This window comes from Pectinophora gossypiella, chromosome 20, assembly GCF_024362695.1.
Source record: "Pectinophora gossypiella chromosome 20, ilPecGoss1.1, whole genome shotgun sequence".
In the NCBI taxonomy this organism is placed as follows: Eukaryota; Metazoa; Arthropoda; class Insecta; order Lepidoptera; family Gelechiidae; genus Pectinophora; species Pectinophora gossypiella.
In genome coordinates this window covers 13,485,188-13,511,153 of record NC_065423.1, presented here as the reverse complement: position 1 = coordinate 13,511,153, position 25,966 = coordinate 13,485,188, and the positions used below count along the sequence as shown (strand labels likewise).

General features: G+C 41.2%; 1 protein-coding gene across 1 annotated transcript; it reads right to left on the bottom strand.

Moving 5' to 3' along the window:
* Positions 1–2: 2 nt before the first annotated feature.
* On the bottom strand, positions 3–25,657 carry LOC126376175 (O-acyltransferase like protein-like). The gene is made up of 12 exons (XM_050023388.1): positions 25,500–25,657; positions 17,001–17,143; positions 12,168–12,292; positions 11,097–11,305; positions 6,485–6,708; positions 5,747–5,919; positions 5,061–5,246; positions 4,584–4,763; positions 4,355–4,505; positions 2,443–2,626; positions 1,762–1,904; positions 3–1,296 (listed from the first exon to the last, which is right to left on the bottom strand). Exons 1-12 carry the CDS (start codon positions 25,597–25,599, stop codon positions 1,114–1,116), a joined length of 2,001 nt encoding a protein of 666 aa, XP_049879345.1. The 5' UTR covers positions 25,600–25,657; the 3' UTR covers positions 3–1,113.
* Positions 25,658–25,966: the final 309 nt, after the last annotated feature.

Sequence of the window (25,966 nt, the reverse complement as noted above, 5' to 3'; positions counted from 1 at the left end):
AGTCAAGTAATTAATTAAATATTTTATTTATTAATCTTAAAGCTACACAGTACCACATACCTAAGTCTTGACACCACATATTGGTGTTTATCCTTACATCTAGCTACAATACTATCACAAAATTATCTCAGTAGTTACAGAGACACTACAAGATGTACCAATGTTGATTTGCACCAAATTGTGTTATAATATGGTTAAATATGAGCAACAGTTATAACTATACAGCCTTGTAATATTAATTTGAGATGTGTTCCGGATTAGACCAGCACACTTGTAGATGTCGCAACCAAAATTAGCATAACTTTATTTGGTATCTTTATCCATTCAATAAAAAGTCTTAAATAATGTCTACCGTTCAGTTGCTAGTGGTTTTTTCCTTTAGTTTGAAATCAATCTTATCTTTGATACTATCCTATCCTGAGACTTTACCACTTGACGTTTAATAAAAAAAGAAATAGGAGCTAAAGGAACGGCGAATGAAGGTTCCTATTTGGCTGCGACTTCCCAGGTTTACGAGGCTGGTATACACGACCAACCCTATATCGATCACTTTAGTAGTCTACGCTACCCGCAACCACACAACCTACACCTGTAATTAACTTTCAGTTCTATTCAAAGAATATTAAAGTCTATTTCACTATGCTTCATTTGCATCTGAAATAGACAAAATATAAACTCGCTCGACAAGCACTTCATTACATCGCTAAACAGTGAGTGATTCGCGCGTAACAGGGTGCGAATTTACACTGCTAATCGACCGTAAAGGAGCACTTGCCATGGTAGAAGAAAACAGGTATATCTTACATTTGACATTTGAAACACGTTCTTTATAACCATTTCTATAAAAAAAAAACACTCGAATCATTTTCACTTACTACAAGTGGCATGCAATGCAGAAAAAAATTATCCGATGACAGTTTTCGCGCTACATTATCTTAATTATTTTAATTAATTTAGTTTAACTAGTTTAATTATTGCATTAGAATTACGAGAAACTATACGAGGGTATTCAAAACTTCAACACATTCTATACCTGTTATTTCTTGTACCATGATAATATGCTTAAATTATTGTAACTCCCCGCCGTGGGGTAGGCAGAGGCTAGCGCGGCGGTCAGTCGGCGGGGTCGGTCTTCTCCAGGCCGGCGGCGGGCGGGGGCCGCGGGGGGCGCGGGGCCGCGGCCCGCGGGCGGCGCCGCAGCGCCCGCAGCAGCGCCTGCGCCGGCAGCTCCACCAGCAGCGCCAGCGGCAGCGCGCACGCGTACGACACCAGCGCCACGCCGAACCATTCGAATATCTGGAACGCAGGCGCACGCCCCGCATGGGCACTCACATTATACAAGTAGCCACTTGCCCTAACAACCCTGCAGTGTACAGTAGGAAGTACGAGTTAAAAAGGTAGCGTCTGCTTAGCAGCTCCCATACTTAGTCGGTTTCATTTTATCGGAAGTCTTCAATAAGTAGTCATATTTCAAACAATTTTCAGATACTAAAACCGTTCTTGTCAGTTCACGCCATCCATCGGTGAAAAGAAAACGATGAAAATCAGTTCCGTAGTTTTTGCCTTCGAACCGTAGTGCACTACACACATCTGCCTATCTAACTCAAGTAAGTCGTTACATGAGTGAGTGACGTCAGGGGCCGTTGGCAGCTCAATTGTATGTAACCCACACGAGAAACAAAGATCGCTACTACTGCACTAGCACAGCGACACAGACGAATTTGTACTTAGTATAGTTGGTAAGTTAGTGCTAGCACTCACGGTGGTCTGTCGTGTGACCTGCGAGGGTGCGAGGCGGTTGGCGATGAGCGACTTGTTGAGCGGCAGGTGCAGCAGCAGTACGCCGAACGAGAGCCGCGCCGGCGTGGCCCAGCCGCGCCACGAGAACAGCGTGCGCAGCGGCGCTGCAATGTATGTCGCACTAGGTTAGTAACACGAGGGAACAGTAGAACGAGAGCCGCGTTGGCGGGGCCCAGCCGTGCCACACAAGACCAACTTGAAATGGCGTGCACAGCGGGTCTGAAATATACACCTACCTACGGGGGGATTTTGTTAACACAATGTTAAGTAAGGTCGAAAGCGGTCAGTCATTGGATGGGCGACCGTTTGGTTTGAGCTCCGTGAAAATCCTTTGTTGTAGCTATTCACACATGTCAACAGTCGATAGGAGCCAAGTTAAATAAATAAATAGGTAGTCCGAACATGCTCCAACCGTGGAGGGGAGGCCTGTGCCAGCAGTGTAAACACCGGGTCGCTTCTCAAACTGGGAACGCCGGTTCGAACACCGGTACCGGACTAACTTGCACCAATGAGTTATTAATTAAACTCAAGTGCAGTTTTCACTAACACAGTTGGGTCGATCGTCTAAGACGGCGATACGGCTCACCATAGACGTACCTCTGACTACATCATTGAGATATAGTCGTGGGCCTGTATACGTACATTGGACATCGTGCATGGCGCCGAGCAGGCCGAGCGCGACGAAGAAGGAGAAGACGGGGCGCTCGAGCGCGGCCAGCGCGGCGGCGCCTGCTCGCGGCGGCGGGCCGGCCGCCAGCAGGCGCGGCGCCGCCGCCGCCCACCACACCGCCAGCGCCGGCGCCACAGCCGACCACCAGCGGAACCACTGCGAAACACATTACTTATACCATAGAATAATCAATGCTACGTGTACGTACAACGGCAACCCTCCGCTCCCCACCAGCGGCTGAGCTAGGTTTATCTCACCCCCTCGGTCTTACTTTACTCTTCAATCGTGTAGTGTGGTCCGACGTCACACACACACACTGTCAGTTGAAAAGGAGGTGGCTTGTATAAAGTGTCCTTACAAATGTGTTTCGTCTTTTACAACAACATATTCATGACGCTCCGTGCGTTCCCCGCTCAAGGGGCCGCGCAGGTAGCTATGTTGGACTCTTTATCCTCTGCATATTGACTCGTAGGTGAATTTAATCACTGGACTTATCCAGTAAGCTAGCTAACATAAGCTTCTGCCATGGACCCGCAGTTTATACAACAATAAAAAACTTAGAAGTGTTCTTAGCTATTCTGATGAATAAGTACCTACTTATACCTAACCTATTGTAGTTAGTAGGAAGTTAACTATAGGGACAACGTCCTATCCTATGTAACATGGTTGATAGGCAGGCATCTGGTTATCTAAGTAAATTCCACCGGAGCGGCCGCCCGGTGTCGCAATCAATGATGTGCCGTTCCCGGGAATGTTCCCACTTAGGGAACGCCCTCGGCAGTAATAAGCACAAACTTTATGTAAAAAGCGTTTTATTACGCAATCTTTACGCTAATAAAAACAGAGTATAAGTAAGAACAAGTTGAAAAAGAAAAGCAGCCAGGGTCCTTATTATAAAAGAGTTTTTACAACGGGAACATTTCCACTTTGGGAACATTCCCGGGAACGACATCACTGGTCGCAACGCACCTGAGTGAAAGTAGCAGCGGGCTTACTACGGGACACGAGCCCTGTGTAACCCACCTACCTGTAAGAACTCGTACGTTACACCTTCATAATTAACGGTAAGAAAGGAATACAAAATACCTAGGTACATACAATCGATGTATTTATATTAGGTAACAGTTATTCCTTCTCTAAACTAATTAGGCGATAGGGCGAGGCTGTTCTGCTTATGATGTAAGTAAATAAAGTTTTTCTTTATTAGGCGATTTGGGAAGGTGGTTGAACTAATAACCTACCCCTGGATCCCCGCTTAGTTGATTGGGCTAGGTTTGGCGTACATTCCTTTGGTTAGATTTATTCTTACTCGATGTGCTAAAATATAATTTGTTGTGAAGTATTTTGTCCAGCGGCCGCGGTAACATGTGTAGCGCTACAAGTATATGTAGAGACGTTACGTGTAGTTGACCCGTGTAATGCGGGGGAATTACAAGTGCGGATGTGATCGTGATTGCGGATGCCGTTCTATAACATTACAGCTGGGATTCAGCACCAGTGTAGCAGTTGCAGTGATTACATTCACAAATGTGCAGTATTTGTCTCGGTGATAACAGATTTTACTGCAACATGTGGTGATGTTAAACAAAGACATCAACTATGCCTATCATTAAACGTTTAGTAGGAAGAGTACTTTCTATCATCGTTAATACTGTACAGTCATGAGCAATATAATGTACCCACTTTTAGGACTCTTTCGCACTAACATATTTGACATTTAGTGAGACTTACAGTTCAATTTGTCAAAAAAAGTTAATGTGACATGGTACCAAACCAAAGTGTATACACATTAATGCTCGTGACCGTACTTATCTACTATTATTTACATAGACAGGTACATACTTATAAAAATATAGTTTTTTCCTCATTATTATAAACGCTCACCTTGTAATTGTTAAGGTTGATGCGCGCGTCGAGTAGCGCGTGGTGCGCATGCGCGAGCAGCAGCCCCGCCAGCGCGCCGGGCGAGTTGCTGAGCGGCGACTGGTACAGCACGTTGAACGACGCCTCGCCCGAGTAGATGGCGCGCACCAGCCTGGGAACGACCAGACAAACATTTGTACCTAGCGTCAGCGTCATGTGTTGAGAACAGCCTCGCCCGCATTGTACTCACTCGGGGCTGTGCATGGCGTAGGTGGGCACGAGCCGCCAGACGTAGGCGAGTCCGGCGACGGCGGCCACGGCGGCGGCCAGCAGCGCGGTCAGCAGCGCCAGCGCGCCGCGGCGCACGCGCAGCAGCAGCAGCGTCAGCGCCAGCGACCACGCGTACAGCTGCATATCTGCCGCCAGGTACCTACGGGGACGGGGTTGGAAATCAACAACACGCGTCAAAGGCGCGATACAGTTTAGCCAGGGTAGATAACTCTAAGCTCATCAAAATAGTCTGTAAGTATATCGTCTTATAGTGAAAACCACACAAGCGTTTTTATTTGGAAAATCACATTCGGATGTAATCTTTGTTAACAAACCCATGTGGTCTTTATTTTTACCCGAAATTAAATTAATAAGTAAGTATATAAAAGAGATGGAGGTTTTTTAAAGAACATCGCATCAAAATGTAGTTTTCACTATGTCCTCTCAGAGCACTCACCAGGTCTGTATGAGGCACTTGTCGTCGGGGTAGATGACGTTGTTGAGGTAGAGCAGGTGCGTCCACCACTTGTGCTGGCAGACGGCGGCCTCGCGCTCCACCAGCGGCGCCCACAGCGGGCCCGCGCCCAACCGCGGCCACCACGACGCCGCGAACCACACCACCACCCAGTAGCTCGGACTCACCCTGGGTACGTGGATTAAACACAATCAGAATAATATATGGGAAGATAATGAAGAATCGGTAGCAGCATATCCCCAAAAAGTTATTACCGTAAGTAAGAAACTAAACCCACCAGTAAAGCGGACACCAGAGCGTAACTCCCATGCGTTGTTCATCATGTTAGAAAGAACACAATCCCTTTGTCAAACGCTGCTTAGCTGAACGTGTTCTGTTTTTTATTCGCTCCCAGTTATATAATTATAAAGAACACCAAAACAATGACCTCGATGCTCCAGTGGTTGAGCGTTGGGCTCACGATCCGGAGGTTCCTGGGTTCGAATCCCTACTTTGATTAGGACATTACAGGCTGGTCGCTCGATTGTCCGAAAGTAAGATGTACCGTTACATGAACCATGTCAGGGGCCTATGGCTGTTCAATAATAACCCTGACATCCAGATTGCTGGGGATGGTCATCCACCTCACAACCCACACGATAGAAGAAAACCAAAACAAGTAAACAAACCTGATGATCCTATTCAACATGGTGTCACCGAAGGTAGCCAGCGGTCGTATGGTCTCCCCGCGGCGCCGCTGCTGCAGCAGCTTGTGTGCCAGCAGGAAGGACGACATGAGGAAGAAGATCTGCACCACCAGCGTGCTGTTGATCATCAGCATCACGTCCGTCGCACTACGCATCTACATATCGGTCACGTGTTTGTGTAAGTAATTAGGAAAATGAAAAAGGTTCTTGTGACTTGGATAGGATAAGCAGGTGAAGTCTCGACGGGCTCAACGGCAGTATGAAATACTTTACTCAATGAGCCTTCTCCAATGAAGGTAGGTTGTACCCAATGATGACACCAGTAACCAAACTGTACTGACAATCCTTACCTAAGATACAAAATCCGTTGGCATTTTGGATGTTATTAAGTATATTATCATTAAATTAATAGATTTTCTCAGCATCAACAATAATAATAGGTTATATCATACACATACATATAAGATCACGGCTATTTTCCGCTGGGGTAGGCAGAGACCACAGGCACTTATTATGATCACCATAATAAGTCAAGTTATGGTCATCATAGTAAGTTCTTATTATGATTATGGTCATCTTCCATAGATATTCTCACTTAACCTGATAACGCCGAGATTTCCAGATACAATAGTTAAACAATGGGGTTTTTTTTTTAAAGAACATACGGTCTTACGACTTTAAAGTAGCTATGTATTTGAGATGTGGCGGTATTGAACTGACCGTTTCATACTCCCTGGTGTTGTCGACGAACGCCTGCGTGGCGAGCCAGCACACGTGCTCGATGATGACACACATCATGCAGAGCACGCGCAGCCCGTCAAGCGACCGCAGGTCCGTGTCCCCCTCCCTCCGCGCTGCCGCCCCCGCCGCCCCCGCGCCCGCCACAGGCGCCTGCAGCGCCCGCCAGCTGCCGCGGATTGAGAACGACAGCGCCCAGGCCGCTCCTGCGCAACACAACACAATATAATACATAACCACCCGTAACCACAATAATGTTTATAGGGCAAAACTTAGTAAGTACACACAACCCTCTCAAACAACCGAGGGGTTACGGAGATTTCTTTTTCAGGAAAATCTATGAAAATTCGTCTCTACATATAAACTTCCTTATTATTTCTAAGTACTTACTTATTAAATTATGATTTACGATCGATAAGTGATACAGCAAAATCTAAAATAAGTAACTAAGTATCTACTGAATAAAAGTGACCTGTGGAACCATAAAAAAACTTTTTATAGCTTTTTTTTCTGATAAAATATTAATAAGGAAGCACTTATAACTCAGAGGCCAGAGGTCGGAGGCTTAGGAAATAAGTAGGTATTAAAACTGGTGTTATCAGCAGCTGTACGTTCTCGTGTGATGACTTGTAGCCCTGCCTACTCCATTAAAGGCTTACGGGCGTGAGTTTATGAACGTACTACTTACATCCATTTTATAACCAGCCGCCTCTGGCCCACACTTTAAGTTCGCATGATTATAATAATCACTTGAAATGCCTAATGCTCAATGTTTACAAAATATTGCGCAAGTCTCCGCTCTACACAGCGCCTCATATACATTTCTAATTTCATTTGTGTTTTGTATTCTTTTGGTTTTGGTTTGGTACATCCGAGACCTTCGAGTGACGCTCGTAACCCCATTGGAGTAGGCACGGTACAGCAACAATTCATTTTAGGAGACAACTTCCCGTGTCTAGACTTTTCCAAGACTGACGATATATATATGGCTGTATGACAGACTTACTTACCTTTAAAAAGTCGATTGTGTGATCCATTTAAATACAATTGGATATATCCTTAGAAAAAGCTTAGTGCTAGCTACATTGAACCGGCGTACGTGTATGAAACGATTGATGAATGTGGAGGAAGCAATGTGTGTCAGTATCGAATCAAATGGAATACCATAGTCTCTGTTTACCCCGGTGGGAAATAGGCGTTTGTTTATGTATGTATGGTTCATTTTATGTAGACTTGATTTGATAAGCATCTTTATAAGGTCTACTTTTCGTGTTTAGCGACAACCAATTGAGGCGGACATATCGGGCACCATCCGGCCTTTTTCCTTCTTTTAGAGTCTTAAAATGATGATTGCTTATATTTGGTTGTTTCTCAATAGTGTTAAAATGTCGGCAACAACGGCACCCTGCACCCGCTGGTGGCACCACATTACGTGACCAACACGTGCGCGCGCACGAGTCGCCACCCGACGTTACCACACGTCACCGGCGCAAGGTCACGCGTTACCTCACCACACCAACACACGTCGCCGGGCGGTCAAGTGCATGGTGCCCTTAATGCCACCATGTACCTTAGAAAGTAACTTGTACTGGTTGTATGGCTGACTTTGACAAGGTTGCATTTATGTGGCTGCGTTGTTTATAAAACTGAGTTTACTAGGTCGATCTCTGCGGGTATGTCGTTCGTTAGTACCATGTAATACTACAGATTGAGGTAGGTTTGTAGCTGTTGATATAGGTTGCGCTTTAGAGGTAGAAGCTAAGGTTTTGTTTGTTTAAGTTAACTAAGAATGAAGAAGTATTGGAAACAACTCATCACAAGTGAATCAAAAATAAGCAGCCTAAGTATATAAGTACCTCATTTGTGTTTCTCTAGTTATTAAATAACTTGTAATGATTTAACTACTTACATTGATTTAAAAGATGTGTTGCTGTTGCAGTTTCTTGTCGTTTCTTCTCCTCAGCCATAACACATTGCGAAATGACGTAGATTCAAAAATGTTAAATTGACCTTCAACAAGTTTATCTATGATAATTATGTAGAATAAATGATTCTGATTGCTGGGCACAGGCCTCCCCTCAATCAATCAGAGGGAGTATAGAGCATACTACTGCTCCACTGTAGGTTGTTGAACATTTAATACAGTTATGTTTACGACATTACCGAGACAAAAGGCATACTTACTAAGAATTTAAAGATTTTCACATCAAAGGCAAAGTTACGTACCTTCTTTCCTTTCCTTTCGTTCTTTTTAATAATAGCTTCATCTCCGTTTATTGCCTCAACTTTGCAAATCGCAGCCGGCCGCACTTGACCGCGTGTCGCAAACCCAGATCTGATGATGATTGTATAACACCCGGGCTGTGAGTTTATTTATATCTAAATATTTCGCAGACTGTCTGTCCGCAGGCTCTCGGATACCGATCGTTAGATAACCACTCAATAAGTTGTGAAATGTAATACAAAATATAGATTTCTCTTTATTTATAACCCTAAATGTAGGTTGTCGGTTTTATCACTTAGAGTCACCTTGATAAAAGCTCAGCTGGTTTTCTCTTTGAGTTTGTGTCTAGCATAACAGGTTTATAATTATCTATTTCTGGTACATTATATTGATGTGTAACTTATTATGAAATAAAATAGTTTATTATCGAACCACGAATATTAGAAAAAGATTGTACCAGTTGCGGAAATCGCTGACCCACATTAAATCTTGTCACGATGTCCAAGACTTTTGTGCTCGGTTGATTGAGGGGAAGCCTGTGCCCATCAATGGGACCTATATAGTTTGCTTACATTTTTTTTTATTACATGTCTAACATGATGGACGTTTTGATGTAGCTAATGGTTCTACTACCTAGTTCATGGTTGGTGACTTGTCACTTTACTGGCTTCGACTTTAGGTACCTATCTTGTAACGACTTGTGGCTTCACCTACATTTGCCAAGTCCCTAGTTTATAAATTACATCTGAGGCCAACCTACAATAAGTCACGTCAAAAATAGGCTTCACCTACTTTAGGGATTGTAACAGAAAAGTGCCATGAAACCGCGTCTATAATGAATGCTGGAAATGTTTGAGTATCGACTGTGGTGTCGAGTCGACCTCGCCGGCACCGCGGCACCTCGCGAGCAACTAGGACGGTCAACGGCCTGATAATATCTAACATTTTCGGCACAAACCTTTAAAATACGAAGGTTTATTAGTTATTAATTCCGATGGTTGTAAGCTTTAAGTAGTTGCGTGTTGTACAGTCACGTGTGGAGATAGAAACACATTGAAATATCGTGTAGTTTATGTATATAATTATGTTCGTTCGTTATTAATTAGTAATTACACATTGCTATTAGCTAAGGTGTTATTATTTTTCTGTCGTATGTGCTGTACATGTCTATTTGTCCTCTTCTAGTTTAAATATCTTTCCTGGTCTGCTAAAATAACTTGTGAAATAACTTAGGTTATTTCTAGTATTTTTTTAGCAGATCGTTTGCTTGAGAGAAATCGTTTGGGAAATTGTTTGCTTATTTTGGGTGTAGGTACCTTGGTCTATGTTCAATCGTATACATATAATAAACGGAAACTGAATACAGTAGTGAATGTAACATATTATTATAACTATAAAACTAAACTTAACAAAGTTTACTTGATCAGTTTATTTTTATTAAACTATCTTCTGTGATCTATAAATTATCAATTCAAACTAACGATGTTTACTAATAGACAGATGATAAGTACCTAGGTAGAGTTAATAGAGAGAGTGTAAATCGACTTTGAAGAATTGACTTTGAAAAAGAAGGCCGTGTATGGTTATTTTGTGAGTAAATGAAGGTAAGTACCTAACTTGATCATCTGTTAGACGATTTGAGTAATTCTAATGTTAATCCGAGATAGCCCGGTTCGGAGATCGCGTGACCTGCATCATGCAGTCACGGGTTCGAATTCTGTCTCGGGCCCTGCTGACTGAATTCAACTTTATGACTCTGAATTATAGATTTATATTACGTGGTCCCCAGGATTCCCATAGCAGTATTATATGACCTGTCCTATAACATAACTGGTGGGGAGTGGGTGTATATACTTACACCTCTGGCTTTCCCTTCGGGGATATACAGACTTGGTGCTATGTTATATTTATGTAAGGAAGAGATTCATGAAGTCGTGGCACACTTCTCTTGCTTCTTCCATATTCAACAATCGTCTCATATACAAATGTCGGTTTAGAGTAGCCTTCGTACTGCTACAGGACATCCCCGCCTATTAGGTCAATGTACGTCCTTCTAGGTCTTCCTATGCCAGCCCAACCAACAACTTTAGCCTTATATTCCGCTTTCGTAATCCTAGTAAGTCAGGATAGGAGCAAATGGAATTCCAGAGGCTCACCCTGCTTACCCCGGTGGAAATTTTTATTCATTTAATAATTCATGAAAATTTTAGTATCTTTTTAAATTGTTTTCAGTTCTATAATTTTACTGCGGCGGAAAATTCCACATGATATTCTTGATATTAACTCAGAATCATGGTCTGAATCATCCCGCTTAGTATTCGGTACGATGTCACTAACACCCTGTATGTATGTGTGTATTAGTGAAGTTACCTTTCTTAGCGTGGTCGTTGAGCGTGAGGTCGAGCACGGTGGAGAGCGCGGCGAGCGCGAGCAGCGCAGCCAGCAGCGCGGCGAAGGCTCGCTCGCTGCCCGACAGCGCCGGCGCCGGCGCACGGCCGCGCGCGCAGTACTCCACGCGCAGCGGCCGCGCCCACAGCCCGTACGAGGACATCATGCTCGCGTTCACGCACGATGCGAACCTGGGGATAACAACATTTACAACTTCTTATATTATACACACATTTAGATATTAGCTGCTGTCTACTAATCACGACAGCTGCAGCAGGCTCTGTCAACAGGAAAGGCTGTTCGTGCGTAACAAGCTTGAAATTACCGGCTGCTTCAATTTGACCTAATGAAACCTTAAGTACTATAGTTAAGTACTTACCTATTTGCTAGAACATATATTATACCACTTCTATTGTGAAGTTAGGTACTTTATCACAGCTAGATTTTTCGCTATTTTAAACGGTTGATATCAAAAGTACATCAGTCGATTGTGGAACAATGAAGTTAATGTTAATAACAAAATAAAAAAAACACATCTAAGTACAGCGATCTCTATATTTTGTCGAGCAATGTAACTGTGGAGCATATATTATGTATGTAACAGGACAGGACGTCAATGTTATCATTCGGACGTACCTATCTATGCTGGATGCACATGAAATGCATTTAGCGATGATGGTTTCCTCAGATCATGCGCGTGCGCAATGTGCAAGAAAGCGCGGGCGCCGATATCATCAGCTCAATTACAGTGTAATCAACATGGCTGGCTAGATTTCGCCTTCTTCATTATTGCTACTTGATACAGTATACCTCTCTGTTAAAGGCTTGTAATCATGTTATTTTTTAAGTGATTTATTGTAGGTTTTGTCTAAACTAGTAATAGACATAATTACATACATACACAGCTTAACGCATGTATCCCCAAAAGGGTAGGCAGAGTTGTATAGTACATACACCCTCTCCTCGCGAGCTACCAGCTGACCTGACGATGAGCGGAGGGATGGCTGCGTGTGGTTGAAGAGTGTGTGTGTGTTAGCGAGTGTGTGTACTGACCATGTTTCGAGTGTGTGAGAGTCACCCCCTGGTTGCGGCCGCGTGGATGCGCAGGAGCGCGCCAGGCAGACGGCGCGGTGCAGTCGCGTGTGGTTGAAGTGGCTCACCCAGTTGTTAGAATAACCCTGCGGAATACAATATAAACATTAAAAAAAGTTAATTTTCAGCATATCACTATCAGGAAATACTTAGGAAAGTTAAGGTTCTGATTTAGTTTAATGATATAATAATAATATCTATAGGTACTTATATACTTAATAATAACTTTGAAACGTGTTATGGGCATAACTGATGTCCGAGGAGAAGTGGCGCATTTTTTTACAACACAAATGCCATTGCAACAGGTTTACAATACAATGCATGCATAATCGAAGCGGCCTATACACGTCCTACTGTTGAACACAGGCGGGACTCAATCAACTAAAGGGATGGAAGATACCCCACCAAGCCGCTCCACTGCGGTGTTTGGAGTATTCAAGCTGCCCTCAGTACTATACGCAATTATTAAATTATTACACACATTTCTTAATTTAAAAAGATATAGGGTATTAGTGACATCGTAATGAAAACTGTGAAATATGATTCAGACCATGATTTTCAGTTGATCTTAAATGAAATTTTCCGTCGCAAAAATATGGAACTGAAAATATTTTTAATTCCATTTGATATCAACTGAGTATCATGGTCTGAATCATTCCCTTCAATATTCGTTACGATGCCACTAACAGCTGGTCTCTGAATCCCAGTTCTATGTAAGTAAGTAAATATATAATTAGGAAGAGATCAAATTACAATGTAATATAATAGGTAAGTAGTATCGCAATAAACGAAACTTTCCCTCGGTTTTCCGTTTGTAAAACTTTCTAGTATCCATCATTACAGCAACTGTGTTGCACATAATGCTGCAAGTGGATCACGAGGCGAAAGCAGATTGGTCAATGTGCATTTTGTGGCCTAGCTAATTAGGTAACAGCTAGCTTATATTATTACGGCTAGGTTAGGGCTGGGCAGAACTAAATTTTGGAGTGAAAAATAACGTAAAAATAGGTTATGCGCCAAGTAGATTTTTGTGGTGAATAGCCACAAACTCACAGACATAAGTCCGTTGTTAGCACCGCACGTACAAGTGATTCATTGACCGGAACACCGGAACATAGAAGTACCAACCGGTACATCGTAGTGTGCCGTGGTATTATTAAACGTAGTGTTAAATTCATGAGTGTACCACGGGGCCAAGGGCTATCTTAATAGTACACATTTCAGTCACACGACGTCTCCTAAATAACTGAAATTCGCACCCAACAGGAGACCCTCAGGCCTGTTGTCTTATGTACCGGGTGAGAGCCTTCAGCGCTCACCATATGTCCGGTCAAGTACATAGTTGATGCCATATGCAGCCCAAACCTACAGTAAGTAACGTGACAAAATCTCTTCAATGGTTCATCATATCCACTATTTTTGTTTTTGTAGCGCAAAAAGCCGCAGTTATTCGCTTTCGGATCGCATCACATTGCGTTCGGGTGAGTGGTGCCAAGAATGAGATATTGTCGCGTATTAAAGATGACCTCGATGAGAGGTTTAAAAATTACTGGTCGAGCGTGCACCAGCTTGAGCACGGTAGATAATGGTACATAATAACTAATTTTATAATGACGTTTTATATTTATTGTATATTTTTTTTATTGTATTTTATTTCATTGTAATATGACCATTGTCACATTGTTGTTGTTGTTTGTTTTGTGTTTCATTGTTGTGTGGTTTTTACGTAAATAAATAACTTTATTACCTATTATAACTTGTTATATACATCTTACGCCTTCAACAGGTACCAAGCGTTTGTGGCTGTTTGTAAGACGATTGTAGGTCTGCCTACCTAATTAGGGATTGCGGGCGTGAGATATGACTGTAGTATACCTGTGCCTGCGCAATACTAGTTGTATTCACTTCCGACCGCGCCGTTGTTACGTATGAGTACAATTAGTTAAATTCGCAATCCTTTCACTGCTGCACTGCAATTATCATAATCCAACCGTTTATAAAAGATGACGCCTCCTCCTAGTAGTATTATACTTGAGTACAATCTACCCACGTGCATAGGCACTATTTTATTTTTATTTTATTTTTATTTTATTGTCTTAGGGAAGCTTACAGCGTTATTTACAATATAAGCGACTTAATAATAACTATTGGCCAATTACAAGCTACCACAAATGATTGAAAATCAATTTAAACTATATGAGAAAGAATAAAATGAAAGCAAATAAAAGAAAATACAATTTTAAGACATGCGCAAAGCCATAAAAGTACAAACATTAAACAGAACAAAATACCTACTACTACTACAACCAATAATAATATTGCTATTATTTAATATAGTTATTTATAAGCGAGGTCCTAAGAGAACCAGCGCTGCTGAAAAACAAATCGCATTCAGAACTATTTAAAATGTTGAATAGTTTGAGCGCACGAGGCAAAAAGCTGTTACGTCGGTAGTTGGTGCGGCATCGAGGAACATGAAGCAGACGACTGTGACGCAATTGCCGGTTAGGCACTTGTAACTTAATACTGCAGAGGAGGTCCGGACAATCCATTTTAGCTTGCGCTATCCTGGTCAGAAGACACACATCAGCGATCGTCCTGCGGAGACGCAGTGGTAAAAGATGGAACTTAGCGCACAAATCTTCATAGTCAAAAACAGCTGCAAACGGCATAAACTTTTTAAATAAAAACCTGACAAATTTCTTCTGAATATTTTCTATGCTGTTGATATGAACATCGTAACAGGGATTAAAAATTTGACAGGCATACTCAAGATGAGTCCGAACATATGCACAATAAATTATCTTAATAGTTTTCATATGTTTGAAATCCCATGAAACACGCTTAATAAAACCTAGAGCCCTATAAGCCTATCCTATCTAGGTAAGACCCCGATACCGACCCTGCCGACGTGGTCGACGATTTCCCTCAATCAGCGCTTATCGCTATCGACCCACTAAGGTCGATTAATTCTTTCGACGACGCCCTGAGCCGAGGTTCGCGCCCAACTGGGCAGCCTCAGGCCTGTTGTCTTAAACGTTGTACCGGGTGAGAGCCTTCAGCGCTCCCCATTTGTCCGGCCAAGTAGTTAATGCCATCTGCGGCAAATCTACAATAAGTCAGGTCAAAAAAGTAACTAGGTAAGCATGTCCCATCCTCGGCCACATCGTCACTTATCATCAGGCGAGATTGTGGTCAAATGCTGACAAACCTGCGCTGTAAACTATACATAATGACACGCAACTAGACGCATACTTACTAGTATTCATATGTGACAATTATGTATAACAACCACGAGTGTAACGTGCCGCTGAAACTGATAGGGTATCAGTGAAAGTGTCGCTACTCGCTATCACAGTAGCCGCTATCTGCGCCCGCGCCGCCGCCGCCGCGAGTGACGCAACCGGACGGTATCAGATACCGGCCTGTTACTGACGTCTAGGGCCCTGTGCCGAGGTTTTTCTTGCAGCTTCTTTTCCCCGGCTATACAGGTTGTGAGAAGCTGCAGTAGTTTTAGGCGGATGAGACGTTCGTTATGTAAAATTGACGATTCAAAGTGTAACTATGTTACCTACTGAATAAAGATATTTTTGAATTTGAATTTGAATTTGACCTATGACCATCGCGGGACACTACCGAGTAGAATTGATTTTTAACCTAGTGCCAGACATAACTAACAAGTTAGATTACAAGAATATCAAAGTGGGTAGAGAAAAAAGGAAAAAGCTAGCTATCTCAGTATTGCACTGTGTTACCCATTTGTCCAGCCAAGTCGTTTATACCATTTAAGGCAAACCTGAAAGTCACGTCAAAATAGAAGTAAGTAATTTCAGTTCTCTAGCAGCTTCATATTGCCTACTAACATTGTTAGGGACTTCCTTCATACAAAAGACATCAACGGGTTCATTGTTTTCATTTCCTGTACTTAATTAATAATTAAATGAATTGAAATGTTTATTTATCATATTTTACTAATTACAGTTAATGTCTGGACAAAAGAAACTCATTGGTGGAATTAAAAAAGTGTAATAGAAAAACACTATTGCGGTAATGTTACATTACAGCATGGGTATTTTAATAATAAACTTTATGGACCTAAAAGCAGTGCAATGAGAGCAAGTGTGCTGAAAATACTCTTATTGTACAATTCCAAGAATAAATATTAACAGCCTCCGTGGTGTAGTGGTTAGAGCGTTAGGCTCACGATCTGGAGGTCCGGGTTCGATTCCCGATGGGGACATTGTCGAAATCACTTTGTGAGAATGTCCTTTGTTTGGTAAGGACATTACAGGCTTGAATCACCTGATTGTCTGAAAAATACGTTAGCCGTTGGTCCCGGCTATTAGCCGTAAAAATACCTCCACCAACCCGCAATGGAGCAGCGTGGTGGAGTATGCTTCATACCCCGTCCGGTTGATTGAGGGGAGGTCTAGCTGTGCCCAGCAGTGGGATATTATAGGCCATTTACGTTTTATGTTTATGTATGTTTATGTTTACGTACATACGGACCAAGACACTGTGGTCCTGTGGTTCACCGGCTCGCTTTTCAAACGGGGAGCGCCGGTTCAAACCTCGATTTATCTTAAGTGCAGTTTTCACTTACACAGTTGGCTCGACCATTATAGACGACGATACGGCTCACCACCTCTCACGTTTGTCTAACAGGGAGTGAGTACTTAGTTCATCTTTGGATGGATGTACCTCTGACTACCCCAATTGGTACATATAGTCGTGAGCTAATGTTATGTTTATTTATTCTTCGTAGTCTGTTAAGTGGGATGTGCGTATACGCACCTTCATGCGTGTGTAGAGCGCGAGCGCGCGGGGGTGCCCGGGGCTCAGCTCGAAGCTGCCGACGCAGTACCCGCCGCCCAGCGCCAGGCAGCCCTCGTACTCCTCCATGTGGAACAGCTGTGGCATCTCGTAGTACTCCTCCTCTGTCCAAAAAAAATCATTTTCAAACATCCTGATCATTACAGAGAACACTTATTGAAAGCCGAGATTCATTATAGGTATTTTGGTTCTTGTCTTGTCTTATCTAACTTAACCTCCTAAGGCCGAGATTTCCAGACACATTAGTTAAACAATGGGATTTGAATTTTAAAGTAAAGTAAAGTAAAATCTTTATTTCCTCTACAAATAATAAAACACATGGATACATAAATACATACAAAAATACAATATTTGTAGAGGCTGGAGCCTAAACTAGGATACCCTGTGTCTTAGGACTCCAGGCCTCCACCCCCAAAAAGTCATGGTCAAGAAAAAATAACAAAATATAAAAAAAAAAGTTTTTTTTTTAATTGTTAGACTAAATCATAAAATATTTCTTAAAAAGAAAATATCAAATCTATAAATGCTTGTATGTGTATGTGTGTGTGTGTGTGTGTGTGTGTGTGTGTGTGTGTGTGTGTGTGTGTGCGTGAATGCGTGCGTGTGTGCGTCTCACTTCAACACATTTTAAAAGAACATTCGGTCTTACGACTTTAAGGCGTCCCATTGGGCTTCTCTCCAGACGACGCGCGTCATAGCATGGCGCCGATGTCGCCGACCGAACGTCTTTAGTTTACAAGCGTCCTAACAGTCTCTGTCTGCCAGTTAAATATAAAAGCTAACGAGGGACTTTCCAGGCTACGTTCCTTAAAAACAATATAGATGGCGCTGCACAGATTTGACTTCAATTAACCTTCTAATTTCCTAGATGTCAAACATATATGCATATTTTATTTTTTGGGATTACATCTTCCACCCATTATTTTACAGATCAAAATAAAGAGAAGCAATATAGATAGCAACATAATTCTTTACATAATGTAATCCAAATATCAAGCGACAATTATTTTTATATACGCTTCTGTCATTTCATTATACAGATGTGGCATTTCGCTATTGTTCAAGTTAAATAATAATAATTGTTATGTCTTATATGTGTTTGTTTCAGTCGAATTGGTTTTTACTGTAATGGCTGAATGTAAAACTGTAAAATAAATAAATAAATTATATTGTATTTTAGAATAATTATGTATATAATAGTATTCAAATTCAAATTCAAAAATATCTTTATTCAGTAGGTAACATAGTTACACTTTAAATCGTCAATTTTACATAACGAATGTCTCATAAGCCTAAAACTACTGCAGCTTCTCACAACCTGTATAGCCGGGGAAAAGAAGCTGCAAGAAAAACCTCGGCACAGGGCCCTAGACGTTCTTTAAAAAAATAAAAATAAACATAAAATATTGGTATACAATTCAGTAATTTAGCTGCCTAATATCAGTTCTCAGACAGTTAATCCCATGCACTCATATCTTCTAAATAATCACTAACTTTATAATAACCTTTTTTGTAAAGTTTTTGTTTAACTACTGTCTTAAAACAGTTGAAAGGCAAATTCTGAATGTCAATGGGAATCTTATTGTAAAAACGTATACATTGCCCCTTAAAAGATTTAGTAATCTTATATAATCGACTGACTTGTAAAGCAAGTTTATTTTTATTCCTGGTATTAACAATGTGCCGATCGCTATTTTTTGCAAATAATTCTATATGTTTTTTTACATATATTAAGTTTTCAAAGATATATTGTGATGCCAAAGTTAAAATATTAATTTCTTTAAATTTATTTCTAAGTGACATCTTGGGTCCCAATTTGTAAATCGCCCGAATGGCTCGCTTTTGCAGAACAAAAATGCTGTTCATATCTGCAGCATGACCCCACAGCAAGAAGTATGTATATGAGAAAATAGGTAACTATCACGTTAAAGCTGTACAACGCCATCTGTATTGATTTTAGTGAAAGGAACCTGGAGAGTCCCTCATTAAGTACCTAAGTACATGTATTTTTCTGCATTTGTTACGGCCATCCACTGTATAAGTACAACATAGTTTAGTCCATCATAAGCATCTGCTACATACCAACATAAGAGCGTAAAAACTTGAATTTCATTCATTATTCACGTTATCGAGCGAGTCCGCCGGGAGCTGTGACATAACGTAACGTAAGTTTCACAAGCGCCCACTCCTGCGCCGGCCGCGTGTGAATCACTATGTGACCAATACGCGCTGTTTGCGTTTATTGTTAAAGCATGTAAGTAGTCAACATTACACACGTACTTGCACTTACGGGACGCAAACTATTTACCTCGATTCGTAACTGTCTTGGAACTACGATTCTTATAAATATAGACAGACTGAAGGATTTTATAACAAGGGTTTCCTGTTGTCTCACTACGGAATCCCAAAAAGGTGTGTAAGTATCTTGAATATTGTTACTTTTTGTAAACACTAACAGTCTCTTAAACGTGGTGGCGGACAGAATTGACTTTCCCATTGTGAGGCATTGGATTGACATCCATGTCTCACACTAGGTTTTTGTCGTGTTAATTTAATAGTGGTTACTAACATAGTATAAGTTCCTTACTAATCATTATGAATGTACAAAAGTCCGAAATAAAGTTTTATTTATTTATTTTATTTTATACTTAAGTATTTCCGCATATAAATATATTTTACTAACACTGAGATGTCTCCACAATTTTTTATTCTAAATCTATTTATGATCCGTGGCTCGATTGGTCAACACATCCAAACTATACTCACAAAACAAACCTACTCACTACGCAATTGTAATATGAGTGTGTTGTGTAACCAGCTCATCATCTCGCCAGCGTGATCCCGTCCACAGGGTCCGCTTACCTAACCTGAAGATTACACTGGTCCTGTTGGTACAGAAGCGACTGCCTGTCTGAACTTTCAACCCGCGAAGGGAAAACCAGCCGAATATAGGTTGGGTCACACACCTTCGCAACGCATTTTTCGGAAATGTGGATTTCCTCTCGATTACGAGCACGTTACAATTTTGTATGATCAAAACATGATTTCGAAAACAAATTCGAAATTGGTTTTGGCCGGTGCTTGGATTCGAACCTAATACAGTACAATGAGAGTATGGCGTTTTACCAACTGGGCTACCACGGCTCTTCAATCTGTAACTAACTAATAAGTAAATAATTAGAATATCCTTAGTAGCTTCGACCACCGTAAGGAATATTAGAAAGCTGTTTATTTATAATCCACCGTTATGTCACTTCAGTGTGGTCGCACACACACATACACAGCTGTTATGTATGAAACCTGTACTGTAATCTAGATAAATTGTCGTATTCTAGATAAATACTATAATACAGAAAAGCAAGCCTACAATACGGTTCACCACCTAAGTCTTCAAGCATGCTCTATGTACTCTTGACCTGGCGTTTCTTCAAAACCTCCCGGATATGATCACAATATGTTCGCCAAGGTCTTCCTCTTCCAACTCTACCACTTACATCCGCATCATGAAGTCTACTTTCATTCCTTCTCTCTCCATGCCCTAACCGTCTATGCATACCTTTCTCAATTCTCGGTACGTAAAAACTCCCGTCTTCAAAGATAAATGATAACTCTTGGTAATTTCAAGTAAAAATAGATTCGACTGACTTTGCCCAGGCAAGTAAAGTATTTAATAATAAGTCACGTCACACAATAATATATTGACATCATCATCACCTCCCAAGGCAATTTTTTTAATCTGACTCTTAGATATAATACGTAAGATACAACATGCTAATAATTTAGTCTAGGTTTAGTTTATTTTTGTATCTGCTAATTATATCTAAGAGTCAGACTAAAATATAAGAGATTTAAATTCGGGGACAGCGATTGAAAGCAAGCGCCGCCGGTCAAGGACACTACAACGCAACGCCACAACGCGCCGCAACGCACCAGCGCCATCACGTTGTGCAACGAGCTATACTGCCGGCTATCTGGTTTACATTCGTATGCACCTAGTCGAAACTGAGAGATAGGAAGATGACCGCTGATCATTCGTCGTAACTTTGTTGGAAGTATGTTTTCAGGGGGCTCGCCAAGTTGCAAAACATTATGAATCGACAGTTCTTTTTCTTGGCCGGACAAAATTAAATGGAGAGCGCTGAGGGTTCTAACCCGGTACAAAATTTAAGACAACAGGCCTGAGAGTGTCCAGTTGGATGCTAAAATCATCGAAAGATTAGCTTAACTGAGAAAATTCTAGCAAAGTCCAGTCTAGATATATTTTCGACGCCATGAGAGTGGTTGTGTCGCAACGCTGCGCGGGCGCCGGGCGCAAAGCTCACACTTTGCGAAATGGAAAGTTTCTGCCCTACAATAATAATAACTTTACATCGTACACCACAATCGAGTACCGCGTTGCAATACTGTATACTGGCTGCGAACCAACAGATGAGGGATCATTGAACCAACTGAACCACGTCTGATGTTTCATTCACATCAAAGCAGCTGCTGTGAGCTTGTGGCGGACGATCACTCCAACTAAACTCATGTAGCTCAAATCTAAAATATTCCACAGACATGTTCTGTCGACATCGTAATAAGGAATATTTGGAGTCCTTTAATTCCTTATCTCGGAACGTATTAAATTAGCTGCAAGTTTTTCCAATGTGAATAAGGTACCTACTTATGAAATTATTTTAATATAATATCTACCTATAACAATTAACCCTGTTAACTTGCATTTTTTATCAATGATTTAAAATTTTAACAGATAATTATACCTTTACAGTCATTTTGCTCTGAATACCTTATTAAAATGACAAACAAATTACATAATTGGTAATCATTGACAATTTTTCAGTTATGTGTTAAAACAACCTAAATGTATATTTGCCGCGTATGGTAGTATCTACTTGGTCGGACGTATAAAGTACGTAGTTGTTACACAGACTTTGTATTTAATTTATGGGAAATACACGCCGCCGCCGCCGGTCCGACTGCAGGCCGGCTTACACTTGGCAAAATCTAAGCCGCGTCTGTCACTAATTTAATAAACAATGAAATTATAATTTCAACGTAGCATAATCCTCGAATACTTCCACGAGAGCGAAACCCCGCATTGTTTATGATGTGCAATAATAATTAAATAATAATGAACCGCGCCAGCTGTCTCAGTTTGGTAATACTTAATATTTTGTTACGAGAATATTGTGAACGTACGGTGAAGCTAATTTAACTGCTTAAACTTCTGGAATAGGAGCCAATAAAGAACATTTGAGATCGCGTTCAGATGCTTATGTTTCCGGACATGGTTATTTGAGGGATTGTATCCTTACTAACATGCCGGGCTCCCCATGCCCATAAGCATAGAATAAGCAATAATACTACGTATAGAACGGCAACTCTCCGCTCCCCACCAGCGTCTGAGCTAGGTTTACCTCACCCCCCTTTGAACATAGTTTAGACTGGAATCGTATGGCGTCAGACGTCACACACACAGATGCGCGTGTACGATAATGTCAATGTGTAGTGTCTGTGTAAAACGAAGTTGTTTGTATGAAGTGTCCGGGGTGTGCTGTAAGGGTAGGTGTGGATTTCCACTATGTCGGTGATGCATGAGCTGATCACCTGGCATATGGTTCATCATATGATATGGTATGTTGTTAAATTGTATAAGTAGATGTGTACCTGTGTCGTTGGTTGTCTTGAAATAAACGTTTTTATTATTGTCATATCCATCTTACAAAACATAGCACCATGCTTGTATCCCCAAACTCTACCTACCCTAGGTATAGTATTTACTACACATAGTCCTCGCCAATTATGTTTAAGTCCCTCGTAATAGGGGGCGAGCTTATTGCTTGTTTGAGGATCTGCTCACAAATCACGGCAGCAATCCCAATCGGGGTGGACAGAGTTACAAGACACTTGTTATTTAAGGATATGACGAGCTATATTATGACAAGTTGCAAGTTTGATACATCATGTTTTCAAAGCTGATGTCATTTTGTAATAAAATGTTTATTTATTTTTATTCACTCGTTCGTCGTGCATCACATAATATTGCTTCCAATTCGAGAACTTACATCATGATACTAAAATAATATTCCAATGTATTTATAGTTTTATATCCTATGTTATTGTTGAGCAATGTATCCAATCGACTCGCTGCCCAGCGGTGGGTATTTTTTTTTGGACGCTCTCCACTCGTGTGTTATAAGTGCTTATTTTTTAAATTATTTAGTCTTTTTGTTGTTAACATTGTTTGTTACTGTGACGTCCAAGTGGAAATAAATGTTTTCTTTCTTTCGTCCTACATTGTTCCCTAACTGACAGACCAATATTTAACCACATTTGTAACCTCAGGAGGGCGTACACCTCCCGACCCTGCAGAGCAGGCGTGACCACCTTGACTGCCACCGGAGGGACTGGCCGGCGCGGGCGTACGCGCAACACCGTGAAACGTGGAAGGAAGCTAGATAAGATTACAATTTTATATAATGAAACTTATTAGATATCATAATATTATTAATTCAGTGGTCTCGAACCTACCGATTTTTTATTTTATTTATTATTTATATGGATATGAAACATCTAACGAAATTAAATAATTCCTCACGTTCTTAATTTTTCTTACCGATTTTGCATTTGTGTACAATCCTGTGTATATTATTCACGGCTATTTTCCACCAACTTTGAGACAAGCAGTTATATTCTTAGGTAAGTATAGTTTTTTATCGTAGTTTTAGGAGATTCGCTTAAAAAATTATAAAAAAATCGGACTTTCGTTTTTAAATCTACCAAAATTTTGTGGGAAACTCTACCGATTTCGCCTTTGGACGTTCGACACCACTTATTTAATTTAATAAAACTTGGTACTAAATGTTCCGGTTTTTATTAGACTAACTTTTTACTTCGAAATCAAAGAAGGGATTATGTTGGTCAGCTGGCATTAATTTAGACATAGCTGGCGAGGAGTAAGGGTGTATGTACAGTCATGAGCAATATAATGTACCCACTTTAGGACTCTGTCGCACTAACATATTTGACATTTAGTGAGACTTACAGTTCAATTTGTCAAAAAAGTTAATGTGACATGGTACCAAAATGTATACATATTAATGCTCGTGACCGTACACCTCTGCCTTTGGAGATGTAGGCGTGATGCTATGATATTTTATGTTGTTACCGCACATCGCTGAAGGAAGCGCTGCGGGCTCTCATCCGATAATGAGAGGTTGTACAATACTAGTAGTTTGATAACTATAATTGAAAATCCATCAATTATCCTGCTATCTTTTCGTTAGTAAGACAGACTGTTCTAGAACACTTCTGTTGGAGTGTATGTATAAATTCCAGCAAGGACTAGGCTGGTGTCGCAGTGCCGGCCGGCGCGGGCGCAGGTTATGCAAGCGGCCCCGATACCACACGTCCGCGCCACATGGACTCGCGTACTCACAACAAATATACACTCACGCCCGTGATTGCTAATGGGATGGCCAGAGCTACAAGTAATTAGATGAGAACCTGCGGCTTCTGATACGAAGTCCTAAGATGGGTATGTTGAACACAACATACTCACAACACATACGCACGTCTATAAGTAATCCCTATAACAAAGCTCCAAGTTATCTGAATAAAAAATGCAGCCGCTTTTATATTTTATAAGTGTAAATTACATTTTTTTTTATGCGTGTACGGCCAGATTAAAACTAGCCAGTGTTATTTGTTAGTTCTCGATTGCGGTTGTCCGCAACCGCAGGGAAATTCGGTCAGAGGTAGAAGAAAGTTACAAAAACATTTTGCCGTAACGCAATATTTTTTCAACTATTATCTATATTGTTAGACTAAGTCCACAGAAAGCTCGCTGAGGTGTGGGATGCGTTTAGTTCATCTTGCGATGGATGTACCTCAGACGACCCCATTAGTCGTGAGCTCATGTTATATGTGTTTATTAGACTCCAAATAAGAGAGAGAGAGAGAGAGAGAGAGACTGCAAGACAACAACAGCTATTTGTACTACGTATAGTATTATTAATTAAAAATACGCAAATGGTAATAGTAATACACCCTATACAATGACTTAAACATAGCTGGAGTGAGTGGAGGGGAGTAGGTGGATAGACTAAACACTTCTGCCTACCCCTTTGGAGATACAAACGTGGTCCTACGTTTTGTAAAAGAAGGTAATTGATAAAGTTTACTAGCAGCAAGCAACAATAAATAATCGATATTCGCACTAAACGACCAAATTATTTACTAAACTCTCCTAAAAGGAACTTCTATTATATACATTTTAGGTTTGCCTACCGTCAACGGAAAATTAAGACTACTTAAATATTTTAATCTAAAATGATTTTGAAAATACAGCATCTCCGCAGCAAATGCCAACAAGTGCTCAAACGACATTATTCGAATCAACCGACCACTAATACAATCACAGAACATCACACACATCGTAACACAGGAATAAACAAGTACCGGTGAGATCGTAGATGATATGGTCGTCAGCGGCGGCTGCTGCGCCGGCGACGGTGACCGCCAGCAAGATGGCGGCGAGGTGCGCGCGCGCTCGCGACATGGTTGCTGATCACACTGCGCCGGCGCAGGCAGCGACCGCACTCGGTGTACTTGCACAACGCTGCACTGCCCACCACTCGTAGGGCTGTCCAGTGGCCACACTTCACCGGTACATTCTTACACCATTAACATAATCACGTTCGTATCCCACTTGGGTGGGCAGAGAGATAAGTTATCAATAAGACAACCCGCAGCCATTCCTGATAAACCAGCATTGATCCTGCCACACTTGTCTTGTTTAGTCCAAATTCATCAATCGCTCATCGCCGGTTCGAAGAAGATTTGATAACGTAAAAACAAAATTGTTTCGTACCTTACAATTGGTGACTTGACCGATTCTCGGTGGGGTTATGAGAAACCATCTTTAG

What these genes read in the sequence shown, in the direction of transcription:
- LOC126376175 (XM_050023388.1), bottom strand. Translation starts at nt 25,599, where the DNA reads ATGTCGCGAGCGCGCGCGCACCTCGCCGCCATCTTGCTGGCGGTCACC. An exon ending in AAGTGCCTCATACAGACCTG is followed by an intron (nt 4,764 to 5,060) that starts GTGAGTGCTCTG and finishes CCGTCCCCGTAG; the next exon opens with GTACCTGGCGGCAGATATGC. An exon ending in AGGTCACACGACAGACCACC is followed by an intron (nt 1,297 to 1,761) that starts GTGAGTGCTAGC and finishes CCTGCGTTCCAG; the next exon opens with ATATTCGAATGGTTCGGCGT.